Source organism: Eublepharis macularius, chromosome 7 (genome assembly GCF_028583425.1).
Source record: "Eublepharis macularius isolate TG4126 chromosome 7, MPM_Emac_v1.0, whole genome shotgun sequence".
NCBI classification, from domain to species: domain Eukaryota; kingdom Metazoa; phylum Chordata; class Lepidosauria; order Squamata; family Eublepharidae; genus Eublepharis; species Eublepharis macularius.
In genome coordinates this window covers 20,684,956-20,702,405 of record NC_072796.1, presented here as the reverse complement: position 1 = coordinate 20,702,405, position 17,450 = coordinate 20,684,956, and the positions used below count along the sequence as shown (strand labels likewise).

Below are 17,450 nucleotides of genomic sequence, written 5' to 3'. Positions count from 1 at the left end.
TCACCTTACCTGCCACACAGAGTTGGTGTGAGATAAAATGGGCTCTGTGTGTGCTGTCCCTGCATTCCTTGAGAAATGAATTGCATGCAAATGTGACCAGTGGATAAAAATTAGTGGAGGGATCACGATACCATTCACCATTTCCAGTAACAAAATGGTGAAGGGTGTAAGTGGTGAGGTAGCAGAACTTGCAAGCAGTACAGTATTTAAAATAGTTTTGGGTACAGAATGTTATTAAAAATAATAGCAAGTTCTCAAACATCTCAGACTGGGGGGGCAGATGAAATTCAGTGTTAATTGTTCAGTGCCAGAGGAAAAATAACTCAAATTCCACAATTTTGGGTTATGAACTGCCTCTGAAGATGGGGGTCTTTAATCATTATTCCTGAAAATGTTGGCTTGAAGTTGTTCACTTACAACAAATGGTAAAAATATTGTTAGGGACGGTTCCAAAGGGAGAGAGTAATCCAGAAAACATAATATCCCAGTAAGCAGTACGTCTACACCTTAAACGCACATTCTTATTTTTGCTGACCATTTGAAAAACCACAGCATGTGTTTCAATGGAAAGGTTATGTTTGTCTGTTGAACTGTGATTTTAGAACATTCAATATGTTATAGTGGTAAATTATTCAACCGTTGTAATAATGTATGATTCAGAGAATGAACGTTAGCGAATTGAAATTCTAAAATCAACTCTATTTGCATTTTCCGTTTAAGGACAGTTATTTGTTTTCAGAGCTCGTTAACAGAAAGGCAGAGGAAGGGGGGAGAATGCCTTTTACTTTGGGCTGAAGGGAATCTACAGACCTTGTTGCATTTCAGCAAGAAACAGTCCATTGTGTGAGCCTTTCTGCATGCTGATCTTTTCTTCCTTCCCTTTCTGTCTTTGCAGTCAGTGGTTCAGCGTTCTGAGTCAAGTTCATGCATCCACAGAACAGGAAATTCGAGAGATGCACGATGAGCAGGCAAATCCACAAAATGCAGTGGTAAGAAAGGATTTTAAAACATGTGGTTAACTTCTGAAGTGTGTGTTTTATAGGGATCAGAAGAGTTTGGTTCATTGGTGAATCTTAATGTTCCATTTTCCATAGCAGAGCAGGGCCAGTTTTGGGGTGTGTTGAGCCTAAGGGGCCAAGTCTGCCATTATGGTGAGGGACGTCTCAGCAGTTCCCCTTCTTCTCTGCTGGCACTTCAAGGTCAGCAGGGGGGAAATGAGAGGAAATGAAGGGGGCACACTATAGAGTTTTGGGTGAATCCTGGAATGCCCTGCCCAACATCATGATGTCATTTCCGGTTTTTGCAAGAAGTGACATTGTGTGCCGCTGCAATGCTGGTGCATCTGTCCCTACCCCCCAGATCCTCCTAGCAGGTTGCCAGCTGTGGCTGGTAACCCTGTTTGAGCTAGTTTCCATATTGTCATTATGGTGGTGCACATGTATTTTATATTTAAGGCATTTCTACTTTCTGTTCCCCAAATGTCCCCATTACATCTGATCAGTTCTCCACCTTTGGCACAGCCCACTTAGCATGATGCAGGGACATTACATCACTAAGTATGTGGGACTTAATAATGTGGCCACAGTTGCAGTATTTTGATATGCACAGAAGGATGAACTAGGAGCTATTAGGCGTTCTTGGGGAAGAGCATAAAACCACTCAAAATGCATCTACAGTGACCAAGATTAGCATTTTTGATAGTTTCTCTGCATACCAATGAACAGTAAGGCTGAGGTCTAAAATCCTTTTATTCACAGTGACCATGTACTGCTTGAAGCAGATTTTTTTTAACATTTCAGGATAGAAATACGTAGAACCGGGTAACATATTTAAAAAATAAATCCTTATCAAGAGATTTTGTTCCACATGCCCAAGCTCTTTCCTAATCAAAAGCTGCTGTGTGTCAGTGGAACTAACTTTATGTTGCTCATTTTCTTGAGCAATCCACACGTGGAATTGTGCAAGTATTTGTTTCTCTTGCGGTTGTGTTCCTTGATATATCCCATTTGTCAGCAAACACAATGTTCATTGTTGGCTTTTCTTTTTTAAAGGGCACACTGGATGTGGGGATGATTGATTCTGTCTGTGCGTCTGACAGCCCAGATCGGTACGTTCGCAGCCACTTGCAAATACCGTAATTTCCGTTACACATTTTCTTAGGATATGTTTTGGCAACTTTCCTTATTGACTGAGGCCATCCAACTTCAGAAACTGATGAAGAAAGGAAAGTTAGAAAAGTTCTCTCACTGAGATCCAATTTTTCTGACTTGTGCTCCAATAAGATATGTTAATTAACCGTATTGACCTAACCCTGTGTAATCCGCCTTCAGTGTCAGTGAGAAAGGTGAACTATGATTTAAATAAATTTTTACTGAAGATGTGGAAGAAGCAGAAACTACTTTGGCTGCAGTTCTGAAACCACTTGTTCCGCATTTCAGAAGCATTACTCCACAGTAAAGAGTTCCGGAGCTTAGGTTTTCATTCATACAAACCAGACTTGAAACAAAGATAAATATGGACTTGTCCATGAGTGCATAATTTGATTTCTCTTCACTTGATTGTGGGAATGTATATACTTGTTCACACATCATGCTTCAGAGCCATTGCACTTGAGGTAAGGCATCTCTGCCCATTCATCCATGCAAATCATTGCTTCGTTTATTCATTGACTTCATTCATATCCCACACTTCTCCCCAGTGGGAACCCACAGTAACTTACAACATTATCCTCTGCTCTACTTTATCCTTACAATGACCACCCCGTGAGGCAAAGCGTGATCTGAGAGTGTGTGACTAGCCCTGGATAATCCAGTGAGCTTCCACGTTGGTGGGTTTTTGAACGTGGCTGTCCCAGATGCTAGCCTGACATTCCAACTACTACAACTCACTAGTTTCATCTTATTGTCTGCAAGTTATGTAGATGCGTGCTTGAACCATCTTTCCAGGTTCATCCTTCCAGGTTCAAAGTACTCCCTCTGAGACTATGGTCCAACACTCACGGGCTTTAAAAGCTGGATGTAATTTGCCACGTGGGCAAGTCTAATTTTATTGTTGTTCTTATTTATATATAGTCCACCTTTCTCACTGAGATCCAAGGCAAATTACATACAGCAAGTGAATACAATATAGTCAATAACTAGGACATTCAACAACTAGGACAGTCGTGGCAAAAAAAACCAGTATGATCAACAGTTGAGATATTCAGTGAAAAACAGAATATAATAGGGTATGGTCGCCGCAAATTTGGAAAGTAGCATAAAGCCGAAACACATTTGGTGAGAATCTCCACACCAGTGCAGAACAAGGTGTGAGATTTGTGGGCATGCTCAGTTCAGAGGGCCTCTTCTCTGGCTGGCATAATGAATGCAGCAAACAAACGCATCGGCTGTAAAAAAAAAAGCCGTACGAGGAACACATTTCCATGTAAGATGTTTATGGTGTTTGCTTCTAAGTAACTGAGTTTAAAAGATTGTGCCGAGTGTCTGAATGTCAAGCATTTTTTTAAAAAAAGTCAGTTAAGGTAAAACGGTGAAGGAAGTGACTCAAGATTAGTCCGTGTATACGGTGTCAACAAGGGGGAGGTGCTTATTCTGACAGTAAGTGGAATAAGTTGATCACTTTGTTATGGTCCCAAACAACATCCTTGTTTACAAAACAGGCTTTTTCTTCTTTTTTTCCCCCCACGTAGACCCAATTCCTTTGTGATCATCACTGCAAATCGTGTTCTTCACTGCAACGCAGACACTCCGGAGGAGATGCACCACTGGATCACTCTGCTGCAGAGGTCCAAGGGCGACACCCGAGTCGAGGGACAAGAGTTCATAGTGAGGGGTAAGAATATCTTGCAAAAACAATTCCCCCAATAGAATGCAGGATTCCTTATAAATTCTGGCTTTTTAAAAATGAATTACAAATTGTAGACAGAGGGTGAGTATTGACTCCTTCTTCCAGCTTCTAGATCTCATTGTAGCAATACTTCTCATCCAAAAATCAATACCATAGATCATGAGTGTCTTATGTGTCCATTTGCTGTTGCCCTAAGTATCCAAGAAAAGAAGGGTCTGTTAGTTCTCTTGGAGCTTATCACGAAGAGAAGCCTGCAGCAGCAGGATTGGGTCCCCATATCACGGCAGTGTTGGTCTGCTGCTGTGTTTGCCCACACTGTCACAGCAGCCTTTTCCTTAGACTTTGTGTTGTGTGATTAGAGACTACCACAGGCTAGAAAAAGCAAAAGGCGTAGCAGCACAGTTGGTAGGATTGTCTGGGCCAGCAGCTTCTTGAAGTAGATGTGTTGGTGTGTTGAAAGCCTGGGTGAGCCCCACTAATGTCTAATGCAGAGGATGAGAGGAGCAGTTTTTAGAGAAAAGAGGTGTGGGAAGTTGGACTTCCCTGTGCCCACCAACTTACCTCTCCATGTCCCAGTCAGTCACTTGATAAACTCATCTAGAGTATAGCAGTTCAGCTGAGGAGAAAAGCATCCGGAGTTAAGCCCAATTGCAAAGTGTCAGGGTTGAAATATATTAAATGAATGGATAAGTGAACAAAGATTTTAAGAGCTGTTACCTTTGATCCCCTTTGCTGTAAATACCATATGCCCCTCCAACCCCTCTTAGCTATAATCGAATCAGTCCCAGGGTTTAAACCAGTGGTCTGCTGCTCTCATAATCTACTTTGGCCCTTGCAACATCCTGCATCTTGATCTCCTTTTTGTTGATTGATTAGTATTTTTCCCAGTCTCAGAGAACCAATAGATACTGCTTTGAGGTTTAGGACAATGCTATAAATACCAAATGCTGACTTGTGGAGAAATTCTTAACTACTAAAAGTTGAGATGTGTTCAGCATGTTGTAAGAGGATCTATGATTGCATTAATATTTTTTCTTCCCCCCCATCTGACCCACCCAGGATGGCTGCACAAGGAGGTTAAGAACAGCCCCAAGATGACTTTGCTGAAGCTAAAGAAGCGGTGGTTTGTCCTGACGCACAATTCCTTGGATTATTACAAGACCTCGGAGAAGAATGCCCTCAAATTGGGTACTCTGGTGTTAAACAGCCTTTGCTCTGTTGTACCCCCTGATGAGAAAATCTTTAAAGAGACAGGTAAGTACTCACTCCTGGGGTGTACCTCCCCTGTCAGTTCACATGGTTATCAATAATAAATTAATGTTAAAAATACTTCTGGAATTTCAAGTCTGATGGAAACTCATTTTAGGTTCTCATTGGATCAAAACACAAGAAATGAATTATGCATTTTTAACACCCTAATGTTTATACAATTTAACTACGCCTCCTAAGATGATCACTAAATGACTTAATTTGCGTAGAACATTAGTCTGTTCACTATTGTATTCTGCACAATAGAAAGATAAAACAAGAGATAGTGGGTTGTGACAAGAAGGCACCCACAACCCTACATGTTAAGCATTTCTATGGGGGGATAGGGGTCTGCAATTCGTGATGTACCAGGTTCCTCTTTTGAGTCAACCAGAGCTGTTTGGTGTAGTCATCAAGTTCAGGTTTTCCAGGTATCTGTCACAGTAGTGTAAATAGAATACACGCTCTGTTTTCTGGTCTGCCCTAGGCTACTGGAATGTTACTGTATATGGACGCAAGCACTGTTACCGCCTCTATACCAAGTTGCTCAATGAAGCCACTCGCTGGGCCAGCGCCATCCAAAATGTGACTGATACAAAAGCACCCATTGACACTCCAACTCAGCAGCTTATTCAAGACATTAAGGTAAGTTGGAATTGTGGGGTTATTGTTTCTCCTGACAGTCGCCACATGAAGGTGTCCTTCAAACTCTGCTCTGAACCCATCAGAGGAAGATAGAGTGAAAAATGCTAGCAGTGCTCTAGGAGAGGGTCCCTAGCGTACCTCTGTGGGTACCATTGTGCCCGCTGCCACTTTTCCTCATTACCACCAAGTATTTTTAGAAAGTGGGCAGGGCCAGGCGGAGCTTTTATTTTTGAAGCAGCTGCTACCACAGCACGAGCCTTCACTGAAGATAACTGTGTATATGCAAGAAAATATTTTAAAACAGTATTTCAGTTTTAAAAGGCACCTTGTTAGAGCTCCATAACTATCAGAGTTACGCATATCTTCGCTCCCTGAGTTTTTGTGGTTGGCGCCACCGCCTGCAAGCAGCCATTTTGTGATTGTGTCCACCACCTTCTGTCAGAATTCCAAAAGTGCCCTCAGGCTCAAAAACATTGGGGACCCAGGCTGTAGGAAACTATCAAACATCAATAGTGATTATTCACATTTGTGTCCCATCCTTCTTCCAAGGAAATAAGTGTGGTGCTCAAAAGGCAGAATAATCAGGAACACAGAGATAATAATACCTGTGCCCAGATGGGCAAGGGCATAGGCATGGTGGCATCCATAAGACCTCCCCTCACCCTTCTCCACAGTATTCTGTCCTTCTAATATCACTGGAGGGTTATAGGAACCTGGTCTAGTTATTTGTGAGAATCAGGTCTATGACATCAGGCAGCACTTTACTCTTAAAGGAAGAGAAGGTCTAATTGCTGCCCTGTTTTGTGGTGAGGAGGAACGAGTGAAGAGAAGGAATAGAATCACCATTGTAATAAGCCCTGGTTTCAGTGAAGAACATTCAGAGTAGTGAGTGACAGAAGGGCGGAACCAGAAGCAGGGGAGGAGAGAAATGACCGTTGGGAAATAACCGTTGGGGAGAGTCAGAGAATAAAGAAAATTAGAGACTGAAGGAATTTTATAATGAATAAATGTTATAATAAATACAGAAATATCAAAAACGCTATTAACAGCATCTCTGCCTCTTTGACCTGTTTTTTTTTCTAATTTATTTTCTTCATTTATATCTCACCTTTCTTCCCCGTGGGGACCTAAATGACTTACCTCACTCTCCTCTCCACTTTATCCTTACCCTGTGAGGTAAGTTAGGCTGAGAATGCCTGGCCCAAAGTTATTCAGGAAGCAGAGAGGGGATTTGAACCAGGGTCGCCCAGATCCTATTCTGACACTAACCACTGTACATCACTGGCTCTTAAGATTCTTTGTAAGCCTTGAACCTTGACAAGATACTCTTTGGGGGTGGGGGGAGTCCTGACCCATTCCTGAATTAAGTTTGCAGTGTATAGGGATTTCCTTTGAAATATTGTAGAGCAAAATTTGAGCATAAATATTTTATTTCTGGCAAGCTCCTTTCCCTTTGGATCTGTGTTTTAAATAACTTGCTTTGCTGCTGACCTTCTGCAAGGATTCTTTAGTGAGTTATTTCTCACTCAGCTTTCTTCATGTTTACACAGGAGAACTGCTTAAACCCTGAAGTTGTTGAACAGATCTATAAGAGGAACCCTATTCTTCGTTACACACAACATCCACTGCATTCCCCACTCTTGCCACTTCCCTATGGGGATATCAATTTGAATGGTAAGTCCTTCAGATGTGAAAGCCTGTTCTCCTCCTTGCTCAAAACTACATACACAAGCACTTGTTTTCTTTTCACAGAGATAAGAAGATTTGACTAATTCAGTGACCATTCCAGCCCTTTATACGCTCTAGCAGGTTGCTGTCGTTAAGGAGCCGCCGGGCAGTGCTACTGTTCAGCTTAGCACAGTTCCAATTCATTTCCTACATGTCTGTCTCTTCCTTCTTACTCCACCCATATTCTAGAACTGGAATGTCTGACTTACTAAGTAGAGGGGAATATACTTGAGAGTCAACTCCTTGGGGAGTACTTCATGCTGTAAGATGGTAACACCCCGGAGGGAAAGGATCATTTTTTAAAAAACTTTCAGTGGGGAAGGGGAGAAGCTACCCGACCGTAGGCATAAGAAGTAGGCCTCCTGGTGCAGAATCACCGTAATGGAGCCCCAAATCTCAAGACCTTCCGGAGTCAGACAAATCATCTTGAGGGCTAGATGCAGCAGCCTCTGAGGCGCCTTGTTGTAAGTTGCCAGATCCTCCCTTCCCAGCCATTGAGAAAACTAAGGAATTCTAAGGAAGAAGGAAAAACAAGTAAGAAGGAAAGTTAATGCTCAGAAAATTATGCACCAAATGTTTAATGGTCCATTTTAATAAGCAGAAATATTTTCTGGGTTTATTTTTTTAAATTTTGTAGCGCATTGACATTGCTCTCCAAATGTTTACCCAGTGTAAAATACAATCGTGTGTGGCATCTGGAGTAATTTTGAGATGTACTTCCCTATTTCCATCCTCTAGTGCTGAAAGACAAAGGCTACACCACTCTCCAGGATGAAGCCATCAAGATATTTAATTCTCTGCAGCAGCTGGAGTCTGTGTCGGATCCTATTCCCATTATTCAGGGTATTCTGCAGACGGGTCACGATTTACGGCCTCTACGAGATGAGCTTTATTGCCAGCTCATCAAGCAGACAAGCAAAGTGCCTAATCCAGGGAGCGTTGGCAATCTGTACAGCTGGCAGATCCTCACTTGCATGAGCTGCATGTTTCTGCCCAGCCGTGGTATCCTCAAGTACCTGAAGTTCCACCTGAAAAGGTAATCAGAGTTTCGGGATGATCGTGTACAACACAGTAAATAAGAAGTCTGACTTTCTTCTATTCTTTTTTTTCTGTTTCTGGGGAGAAAATAAGCTTCTGCAGCATTTTACAGTCCTGCAATCGGTTCTCCTTGTCATTCTCTCTGTTATGTTAGACTGTGAAGCTGGGGAAATGACCTGTGGTAAGGGAGGCTGGGCATTTGTATTGCCCCTCTCTGCGTTTCCTGCGAGCTAGATTTTGGCACTGGAGCACAGAGATGGGCTGCAGCCGGGAGGCAGAACCAAGGAGAAGCAGACCCTCTGTTTGCCCAACCTTCCATACTTGGCTCTGGAGCGTTGCTTTCGAAGGATATCATCCGTTGATTGTATCTAGTATTCCAATAACTATACTGGAGTCAAACCAGATTTATACTAGGGTCATATTTTACATAGTATATTGTTAATGGGCATTCATATTACTTGTGAAGAATCAGTGATTAATAGGTGAAATTTTGCATGATGCAAAAATCAGAATACAAAAGGTGTAAACTCTCTTCCACATGTACCCATGATCTAAAAGTGGCTGCACATGATGCGGCCGGCATGACCTTTCCTTTGGAGACAAGTCATTGCAGCATGTCCTACCACTGGCACTGCTGTTCATGTCCAGCTCTCTCTTGTCGTATCGTCAAGGGCCCGGCATATATCCCCAAAACCTCCCAGGAAAGAACTCTAGGAATGAGCAAATGGTGAAAATGATCTGTCAGCTCTGTAGATAATTCCATGTATAGATGAAGTTCTTAATATTGTTCTTAAAAATGTCTTCAGATCACCAGATTTAGAAAAGGGGAAACTGTGTGTTTGTCCTCACAGGGTCCATGACCAGTTTCCAGGCACGGAAATGGAAAAGTATGCCCTTTTCATATATGAATCCCTTAAAAAGACCAAAAGCAGAGAGTTCGTGCCATCCAGGGATGAAATTGAAGCCCTGATCCACAGACAGGAGATGACATCAACAGTCTACTGTCATGGTGGAGGATCCTGTAAGATCACTATCAACTCCCACACTACAGCTGGTGAGGTGAGAAGCCGCAACAGAGCATGGCATGGAGTGCCATGTCCCATGTCACTTTTGCTAGATACATGTACACTTTGGGGACCTGTATCAGTGTCCATATTGTATGAAAATGCATTGTTCCTAAAGCCTTCCAGAAGGGCAGCCATGTTCATCTTTTGCAACAACAGAGGGTCTAATGGCACCATGAACACAAATAGAGGTATTACGGCATAAGCTTTCGTCAGAGCAGATTTCTATGAGGAGGGAAATGCTAAAACAGCTCAATGTGAAATTCAAATATTTCTGCCATGGTTTTTTCTGGCTCCTTGAAAAATGAATCTTTCAGGTTTGCACCATGGCGTCATAAAATTGATGCATAATAGCAGAATCCATCAAGATTGATGGGATTGCAGAGGTTGAACTGTAGAGAGAGGATGCACAGGAAATTCATCTTCAGTGTATACAATTTGATGATTTTTAATAGACATAAAAATTTAGCCTTCAAGATCATATCAGTTTTGAGAATATTGCCCATTTGTATTGTTAGAGGTCTTGGTTCTAGGAGATCTTCTGGGAGGGACCTCATGCAGACTTGAAGGCCATAGGTCAGGACCAAATAGAGTCTGCAGAATAAAAATGAGAGAACTACAGTGTAGATTTGTAACAATATACACTGCAGGTCTTCCTGGATTTTCGCTCTCCTTATTTGATATCTTTGGACAGGGGTTTTTTTCTGGGAAAAGAGGTGGTAAAACTCAGTGGGTTGCCCTCGGAGAAAATGGTCACATGGCTGGTGGCCCCGCCCCCTGATCCCCAGACAGAGGAGAGTTTAGATTGCCCTCCGCGCCACTGACGGAGATCCCCTCTGTCTGGAGATTAGGGGGCAGGGCCACCAGCCATGAGACCATTTTCAAGAGGTTCTGGAACTCTGTTCCACCACGTTCCAGCTGAAAAAAAGCCCTGTCTTTGGAGCAGTTCTAGTCCTAGGAACTTCTGCAAAAGAAAAAGTAAAAGCTGCACTCATTTATTTAACTGGCACGGTTCGCCCTTGTGCCCAACTGACTGGAATATAAGATATTAAATCTGAGCATTCTTTGTCAAGAAAGGACAGGAAACCAAACTAATTGAAAATTTGACTATTGAAAGTGAAAAGGAATTAAAATAGACACATGTTGGGCCTGCTGGCCTTTTGGATTCTGATTCCTACTTGCATTCATTTTCCTGTTAAGCTATTACCTTCTAAACTCTCACTAAAATGTCGTGTGTCTCATTTTGGTTTCGTCCTTTTGCCCCAATAGGTTGTTGAAAAGTTAATTCGAGGCCTGGCCATGGAAGACAGCAGAAATATGTTTGCCTTGTTTGAGTACAACGGAACTACAGATAAAGCCATTGAAAGCCGGACCATTGTGGCTGACGTCTTGGCAAAGTTTGAAAAGTGAGTTTGCCTCTGCTAATAAGCAAGCAATTAAAATCCCTAACGGCAGCATTCTGAATATGCTTTTCTTGAATCAATAGCATCTCCCCCCTCAAAAAAAAAAAAGAATTAAAGAGCTTGTATGCCTGAAAATGATTACATCACCCTTCGCTGTGATTCTTGTGTTCTTCTGTCCTAACATTTCCTCTGCCATTCACTCCCATCAGCAACACTCCCCATATGGGCTTTGCCTCCAACTCAAAGACTTTTCTTCTTGCAACTGAAATACCTACATCAAAGTTACTGATCATCTCTTCACTAGTACAGGCAAAGCTCCTGGACAAGTTCAGAAATTTCATGGACTACTTTAAAGCTCCTGTATTCTCCCAACTTTGCTGCTGATATTGGGGCAAACTGGCTACAGCATATGTGGCAAACCTTTGGGAAAAGATTCCTAGAATTATTTACCTCTCCATTCCTCCAGCAACCCTAATCTAGGTTTTGGTGCTGTTTGAGCCATTAATCTTAAAAGGAAAGAGCAATCAGAGATGCAAACACAAACACGCCTGGCACAAAAAGCTTGGCCATTGTGAGAGAGGGTTAGCTTAAAACGTTCAGTAGAGTCCAAGTTGACAAGCTTTTCCTGGGCTGTACTGCTGCAAGAAGTGAAAACATAAGAGCCCTGCTGGATCTGACGGCTTAGTTCAGCATCTTGTTTACCACTGTGGCCAACCGATTGCCCTGGAGGCCAACTAACAGAGTTTCTCTGTCTCTGACTATAGACATTCTCTTTATTCCCTCTATTCACTGTAGCTTGTAGTCAGTGATGGAGCTCTCCAACATAAATCTGTAATCCCCTTTAAAAGCCATCTATGCTTATGGCCATTGCTGTGTCCTCTGGCGGTGTTTTCCATAATTTAATTACTCATTGAATAAAGAAATGTGTGTAGATTTGTTCCTTGTAACAAGATATTTTGGTTTGGGTCTTACATATAGTTTAAGAGAACATTTCTTTCCATTCATTTCTTATCTGCACGTGTGTATTTTCCAGGCTTGCTGCTTCTTCAGAAGGAGGGAACATGGTCTGGAAATTTTACTTCAAGCTCTACTGCTTCCTAGACACTGAACATGTACCAAAAGACAGTGTGGAATTTGCATTCATGTTTGAGCAGGTAAGGCTCGATCACTGCATATTGATGGAAAGTCTAAGAGATTATGAGAATTTTAATAAGGAATTTCATATGCTGCTCAAATAAAACAATGAAATATAATTGCTGTATATGAATAGTGCCTGTTTTACCTTACTTTTTATCATACCTATCATACTTATCATACCTGTATTTAAGTTCAGCCCTACCTTGAAGTAAGGTAAGATGGTTGCCTCAGGTGTAAAGTATGGATGTCATCAGTTGGGGCAGAGTAGAGAACAGGCCCTTCGAACCCAAAATGCATGGTCCATTTACTGTTCTCCTTGTGCTCCCATATATTTCAACAAGATTTCAACTAAGAGAATATCCCAGTTGATTGATGTTTGTTAATTGGTTTGTTAATTGGTATTGGTACTTTTGCCAGCTCGGGTGTGTGTGTGTGTGTTTCAGGAGATGAATGAAAACTCTTGAATGGATGCATGGCACTATAGCATATGAGCAGATAATAAGGATGTATACCAGAACCCAGTGATCTGCAGTGGGGCCACACATAAGTCATCCTGTTTGCCAGCACCTCATAACACCAAGAGTCATCAGTTCTGCTCCAGGGCAAATGCCCGACACTTCTCACTCTTCTTGTCTTCAGACATGGTCGGGGTGCCTATTCTTCATGTTCACTCCTGGTCTCTGTTGTAACCAAGTGTGACCCCTCCCCCCTTACACACTGTCATCCACCATAAACTTCCCTATATAGGTTTAGGGCACCACAGGCAGTTAAAGGCAATCACAACACGCCATCTATCCAACCTATAATTTTCAGGCAGAGAATCCTGACCCAAATCCATGCCAGATCCTCTCTCCAACGGAGAGGCAGCCAGTTCCCTCACCCAGCTACTTCCCACAGCTACTGGGGCCAGGGAACTCAGAGTTTACTTTCACTATATATCCTGCCACCATTTATTAAATCTGGTCTGTTTGCCGTGGCCAGAGTGTTTGAGGTTTGTGTGTGTGCTTTAATTCCCCTCAGCCAATAACTTCAAGCCAGCTACGGTTAAAACAGAAACAAGAATAATTTATTTACAACATGGGAGTGAATGAGTTAACAGGGAATGGTTACTATGTATTAGAATAGGTGTTTAACAGCCTTCTCCCCCTCTAAGTGCCTCCAACAGACTTTCAGTTGTCATTGGCCAAGCATTCCACCAGCTCTCATTGGCTGTTTCTCAGGAGAGGCAGAGCTGGAACCAGTCCTGCTCCTGTCCATTTCTCCAAGGCCATAGAGAAAGTAGTCAGGGAATGCAGAGGATGTTCACAAAAGTCCTGCCGCTGTCCTGCTACATCATGCCAAGCCTGTTATGTCAACATCAAGGCAGGGTTTTTCATCCAGAAAGCTTGCACCTTGTGGCCCAGAGAATTCAACTGATCAGTCACTTCTGGAATCCCTGAGGAAGGTCCTGCTCAACACTAGAAGTCTTCCCACTTCATCACTCTATAAGTGCAAGTGAGAGCACTTCACCATCTTCAGTTCCTAACATGGATGTGTTCCATCAACCTATCCACTGATTTCCTTCCTAACATACCAGCTCCCTTTCAGTTCTGTAGGATTGTTGCATTCATCTTTCAGCGTTCATCTGACTGCCATCTCTTCTACCCAACCTGTCATACAGTTCTCTCAACCTATGATGAAACTGTTATTTCAGGACCCTGTTTAGACTCTGTCCTGTAGTTCAGTTGCTAATCTCTGTCTTGAATCTGTAGTGTTCACTCATTTTATAGGCAAATCCTTTGAACCCCTGACTGCTTGTGACAGGCATTTATCTACCTATTAAAGCAGTATTTCTTTTTGCAGTGTGTTTCTGTCAGAAGGGCAAATTAACTGCCTGTGATCTGACCCACCGTACCTGTACTTCCACAAGGACACGGTGGTTTTCTATCCTGACATTTTCTTTCTGCCACCTAATTCAAGATCTTGTCCCTCCTCCTTTCTTTCCATCACCTTCCTCAAGGCAGAAGAAGGCCTTATGCTCCTTGGACATTAGGAGGGCTCTATCCTTCTACATTGACTGGGCTGTGGCTTTTTGTGTATATATGCATCTCTTTCAGTGAAGCTTGGGCTGCAAGAAAGGACATGTCTCCTCTCAGAGGTTCTTTACTTTTTTAATAAAAGAGAATACGTTATTGTAGTAAATTTCTGTGCTGATCTCTCCATCTCTGTTGTTCTAGCCCTTTTACTTATTCTTGCAATTAGCTTGTAGCGTTATCAATTGATTTCTCCTTCTCCTAAGGTTTTAAATAGCTCTTTGATTTTTCCAGCACTGGTTTAAGTATATGAATTAAGAGAATTTGTGTTCGTTTCTTGTGGTAATGAACAGGTGGCATACCATAAATAGCAAGCAGAATAAATGAATGTGTGGTCAGTTAATGAATTTGCCTCAGAAAGAACTATAAATCTCTCATTAGGACTAAATGGATTTGTGGGTAGAAATTAATCTTTAAAACAAATATTGGGAGGAATCAAATTTACTCCACATACATAATTAGAAGTTAATAAAAAGCAGTGCATTTCTCATACAAAGCTCAAGTTTTATTCCTCCTTGAGCTGTCTTAGACTACAAAATGACTGATGTTAAAAATAGTTTCTAGCACCTTTTGGGGTGGTCCCTTTTGCTTCCTCTGATACAATGGTATAGCCATATTTGTTTTGCCTCTCTTATTTAAATGATAGCTAAAGTAGCAATAAGGCTAAATTGAGCCTCCGGATTCAGAGGCAGTATATCATTAGATTCCAGATCCTGGGGAGCAAATAGCAGGGAGGGGTTATTACTAGAGGGGGCACCAGGGAAATATTCAGTTTTCCCGCTTCGGAGTAACCCAGAACCCGAAAGTGGCAAGCCGCTTTGGGTTCGGGTTATCGGAATTGCTTCGGTATGTTTCTTAATGATTCGGAGCATTCCGAAGTGAGACCCCCACCCCACCCCCCTCCTGAGCCCCCCTTCCCCCAACCCCACTTTCTTTCCCAAAGGCCAGAGCAGGCGCCTCCGCAGCAGTCAGCAGGGCGGCAGGGAAGGCTGCAGCCAGCGCCTCCACCGCCCACGGCACTGCTTTGACCGCCATGCCGGCCAGCAGGGTGGCAAGGAAGGCTGCAGCCAGTGCCTCCGCCGCCCATGCCGCCACTTTGGCCTCTGCGGCAGGCGGTAGGAAAGGTCACAGCCGGCGCCTCCACTGCCCGCGCCGCCGCTTCCACTGCTGCCAGCATTTCCCAGATAAGTGGGATGATGGTGGGAGGGAGCCCTTTAAAAAGGCCCCAAAGCTTCCCAAATCGACCCGAATCACTTCAGGAAGCTTTGATTCGGTATTTCTGAATTGGGGCCATCATACTGGCCCCAATTCGGAAATACCGAATCTTTACAAATCAGGACCGGTTCATTTTTTTCCCGAACTGGGAACCCAAAGCACACTCCCTAGTAATTACATTATTTGGAGACATTTAAGAACTTTCTGGTTGGCTATTGTGGGAAAGGATGGGGTGCGCATACACACACACAGCCTATCTACCTACCTATTGGGTCAGAGCCAGCTGGGCTAGAGAGTCATGACTTAACTTTCTCTAGCTTGTCTACAACCATGAAATAGATCAACCCAGATCCTCTGAGATTTTTCAGGAATCTTAAGGGCAATCACCATTTCCCACTGGGGGAAGCGCTGAGGAAAGTATAGCCCCTATTTTTTCTCATTTTTCAGCCCTAAGAGCTTCAGTGTGGCTTAAGGGAATGTTAAAGAGTTGTGCTTAACTCTCACTTCCAAACACTTTTCCACCAAGAAATGGTAGATGCCCAAGAGGGCCCTGTGATACTTTCTAGCAGAAAAAGCATCTGTGGGAGAGAGTGCAACTGCAGTCTCTCAAGAAATGCACTCCACTATTTTCTTTAGGTTTTCTATCAGAAAGCGGAATATTATCATGCTGATGATAATATTTCCTAGTGAGATCGACCAAGCATCTACAGGGACCTCAATTACATAAAACATTTCTTCCACTGCACCTTACTTTTTCTCATCCTGATCCCTAGTGCCAGATAAGTGTACAGGAAGCAGGATGCTGGACAGTTTGATTCTTCAGGGTTAGTCTTGTTTTCTTACAGGTGCCTTGCCTCATCAAAACCTGTGGGCTTTTGTATGAGTAGTAATCCTTGGCATGCATACAAATAGTCATCCAAAATGCAACTTGCTTGTTATTTCCAGTAACGTACCACTGAATCATAGCTTGTGTGATCCCTGAAGCATGTTACTTGAAGTATGTACTTTGGATATTAGTTTGTATCTGCATACAAAAAAGCAGAGACTCGTGTGAATGTCCGTCTGAAGAGACAAATGCCAACCTCTTGAGTCTCATTTTAATTTAATATATAATAAATAGAAATGACTGTTTCATTTCACTGAGTGTCCTGACTATTTCCTTTCTTGTATTGGCATTATACAGTATTGCTCACATGTGAAACAGTTCAGTAGAATCTACTAGGCTTGAACTTTGTAGGTTAATGGTAGCTATTGGTTTAACTAGCTAAGTTTGAAGAAGACGTGCTGTCTCCACTTCAGTAGAATGGGAATATTCATAATACTTTCATGTGTATTAATGAGATTATAAGAATTATGACTTGTTAGCACTACATTAGGCAACTCTTCCCATCCTTGGTGATTGTTGCTTGCTTAGCAGTGCTGCCCAAACAATTTCATAAGAGGCCTTGCTGCCATTTAAGCTCAAACCAGAAACATTCCCAAGTTCCTTGGGAATTTCATTTCTGCTCAGTGTTACTGGGGAGCAGGCAGGCAGTAACTTTGTATAGCAATTTCACTTTGCAGGCAGACATGTTTTTGTTGTTGTTTTTAATTATGCCTGAAACTATCTATATGGAAGCAAGTTCCTTGGAAAAAAGATAGAGAAAACTTACATGTGTTTCCCTGTAGCTTTCTTGCTCACTCGCACACTGCAGCCACACTGCACTCAATCTGCACTGGAGCCCATACTCGGACTGGCATGTGTTTCTTCCCCATTCTTCCCAGACAAGAGATGGTATCCCATGATGCACTTTATCTTTGCACATATTCAAACCTTCCTCTGTAGCTTTTCTGAGAGGGAGACTTGTTTACTCAATTGGATGTATTGAGGAAAAAAACCACTGGGTTTCCTGGAAGGGGGGGGCGCTAAAAATGGGTGTTCTATACTTTTGCTGAGATCTTGCAGCTTGGCTTCCCTGCAAGGAGGGAGCATTTATGCAAAGGGGGGTGGGCAGTCCCCACTTTGGAAGCCATGGCAGCATTTCTTGCTGTCAGCCAGAAGCAATTCTTTCCTG

General features: G+C 42.6%; 1 protein-coding gene across 1 annotated transcript in view; it reads left to right on the top strand.

Moving 5' to 3' along the window:
• Positions 1–17,450, top strand: part of MYO10 (myosin X) — a 226,595-nt gene that overhangs the window by 200,604 nt on the left and 8,541 nt on the right. The window contains exons 29-38 of the mRNA XM_054984586.1: positions 896–989; positions 2,052–2,107; positions 3,689–3,831; positions 4,906–5,100; positions 5,582–5,739; positions 7,290–7,413; positions 8,206–8,503; positions 9,357–9,564; positions 10,839–10,975; positions 12,006–12,126. Coding sequence (XP_054840561.1) covers positions 896–989; positions 2,052–2,107; positions 3,689–3,831; positions 4,906–5,100; positions 5,582–5,739; positions 7,290–7,413; positions 8,206–8,503; positions 9,357–9,564; positions 10,839–10,975; positions 12,006–12,126 — 1,534 coding nt within the window. The remainder of the gene's footprint in view (positions 1–895; positions 990–2,051; positions 2,108–3,688; positions 3,832–4,905; positions 5,101–5,581; positions 5,740–7,289; positions 7,414–8,205; positions 8,504–9,356; positions 9,565–10,838; positions 10,976–12,005; positions 12,127–17,450) is intronic.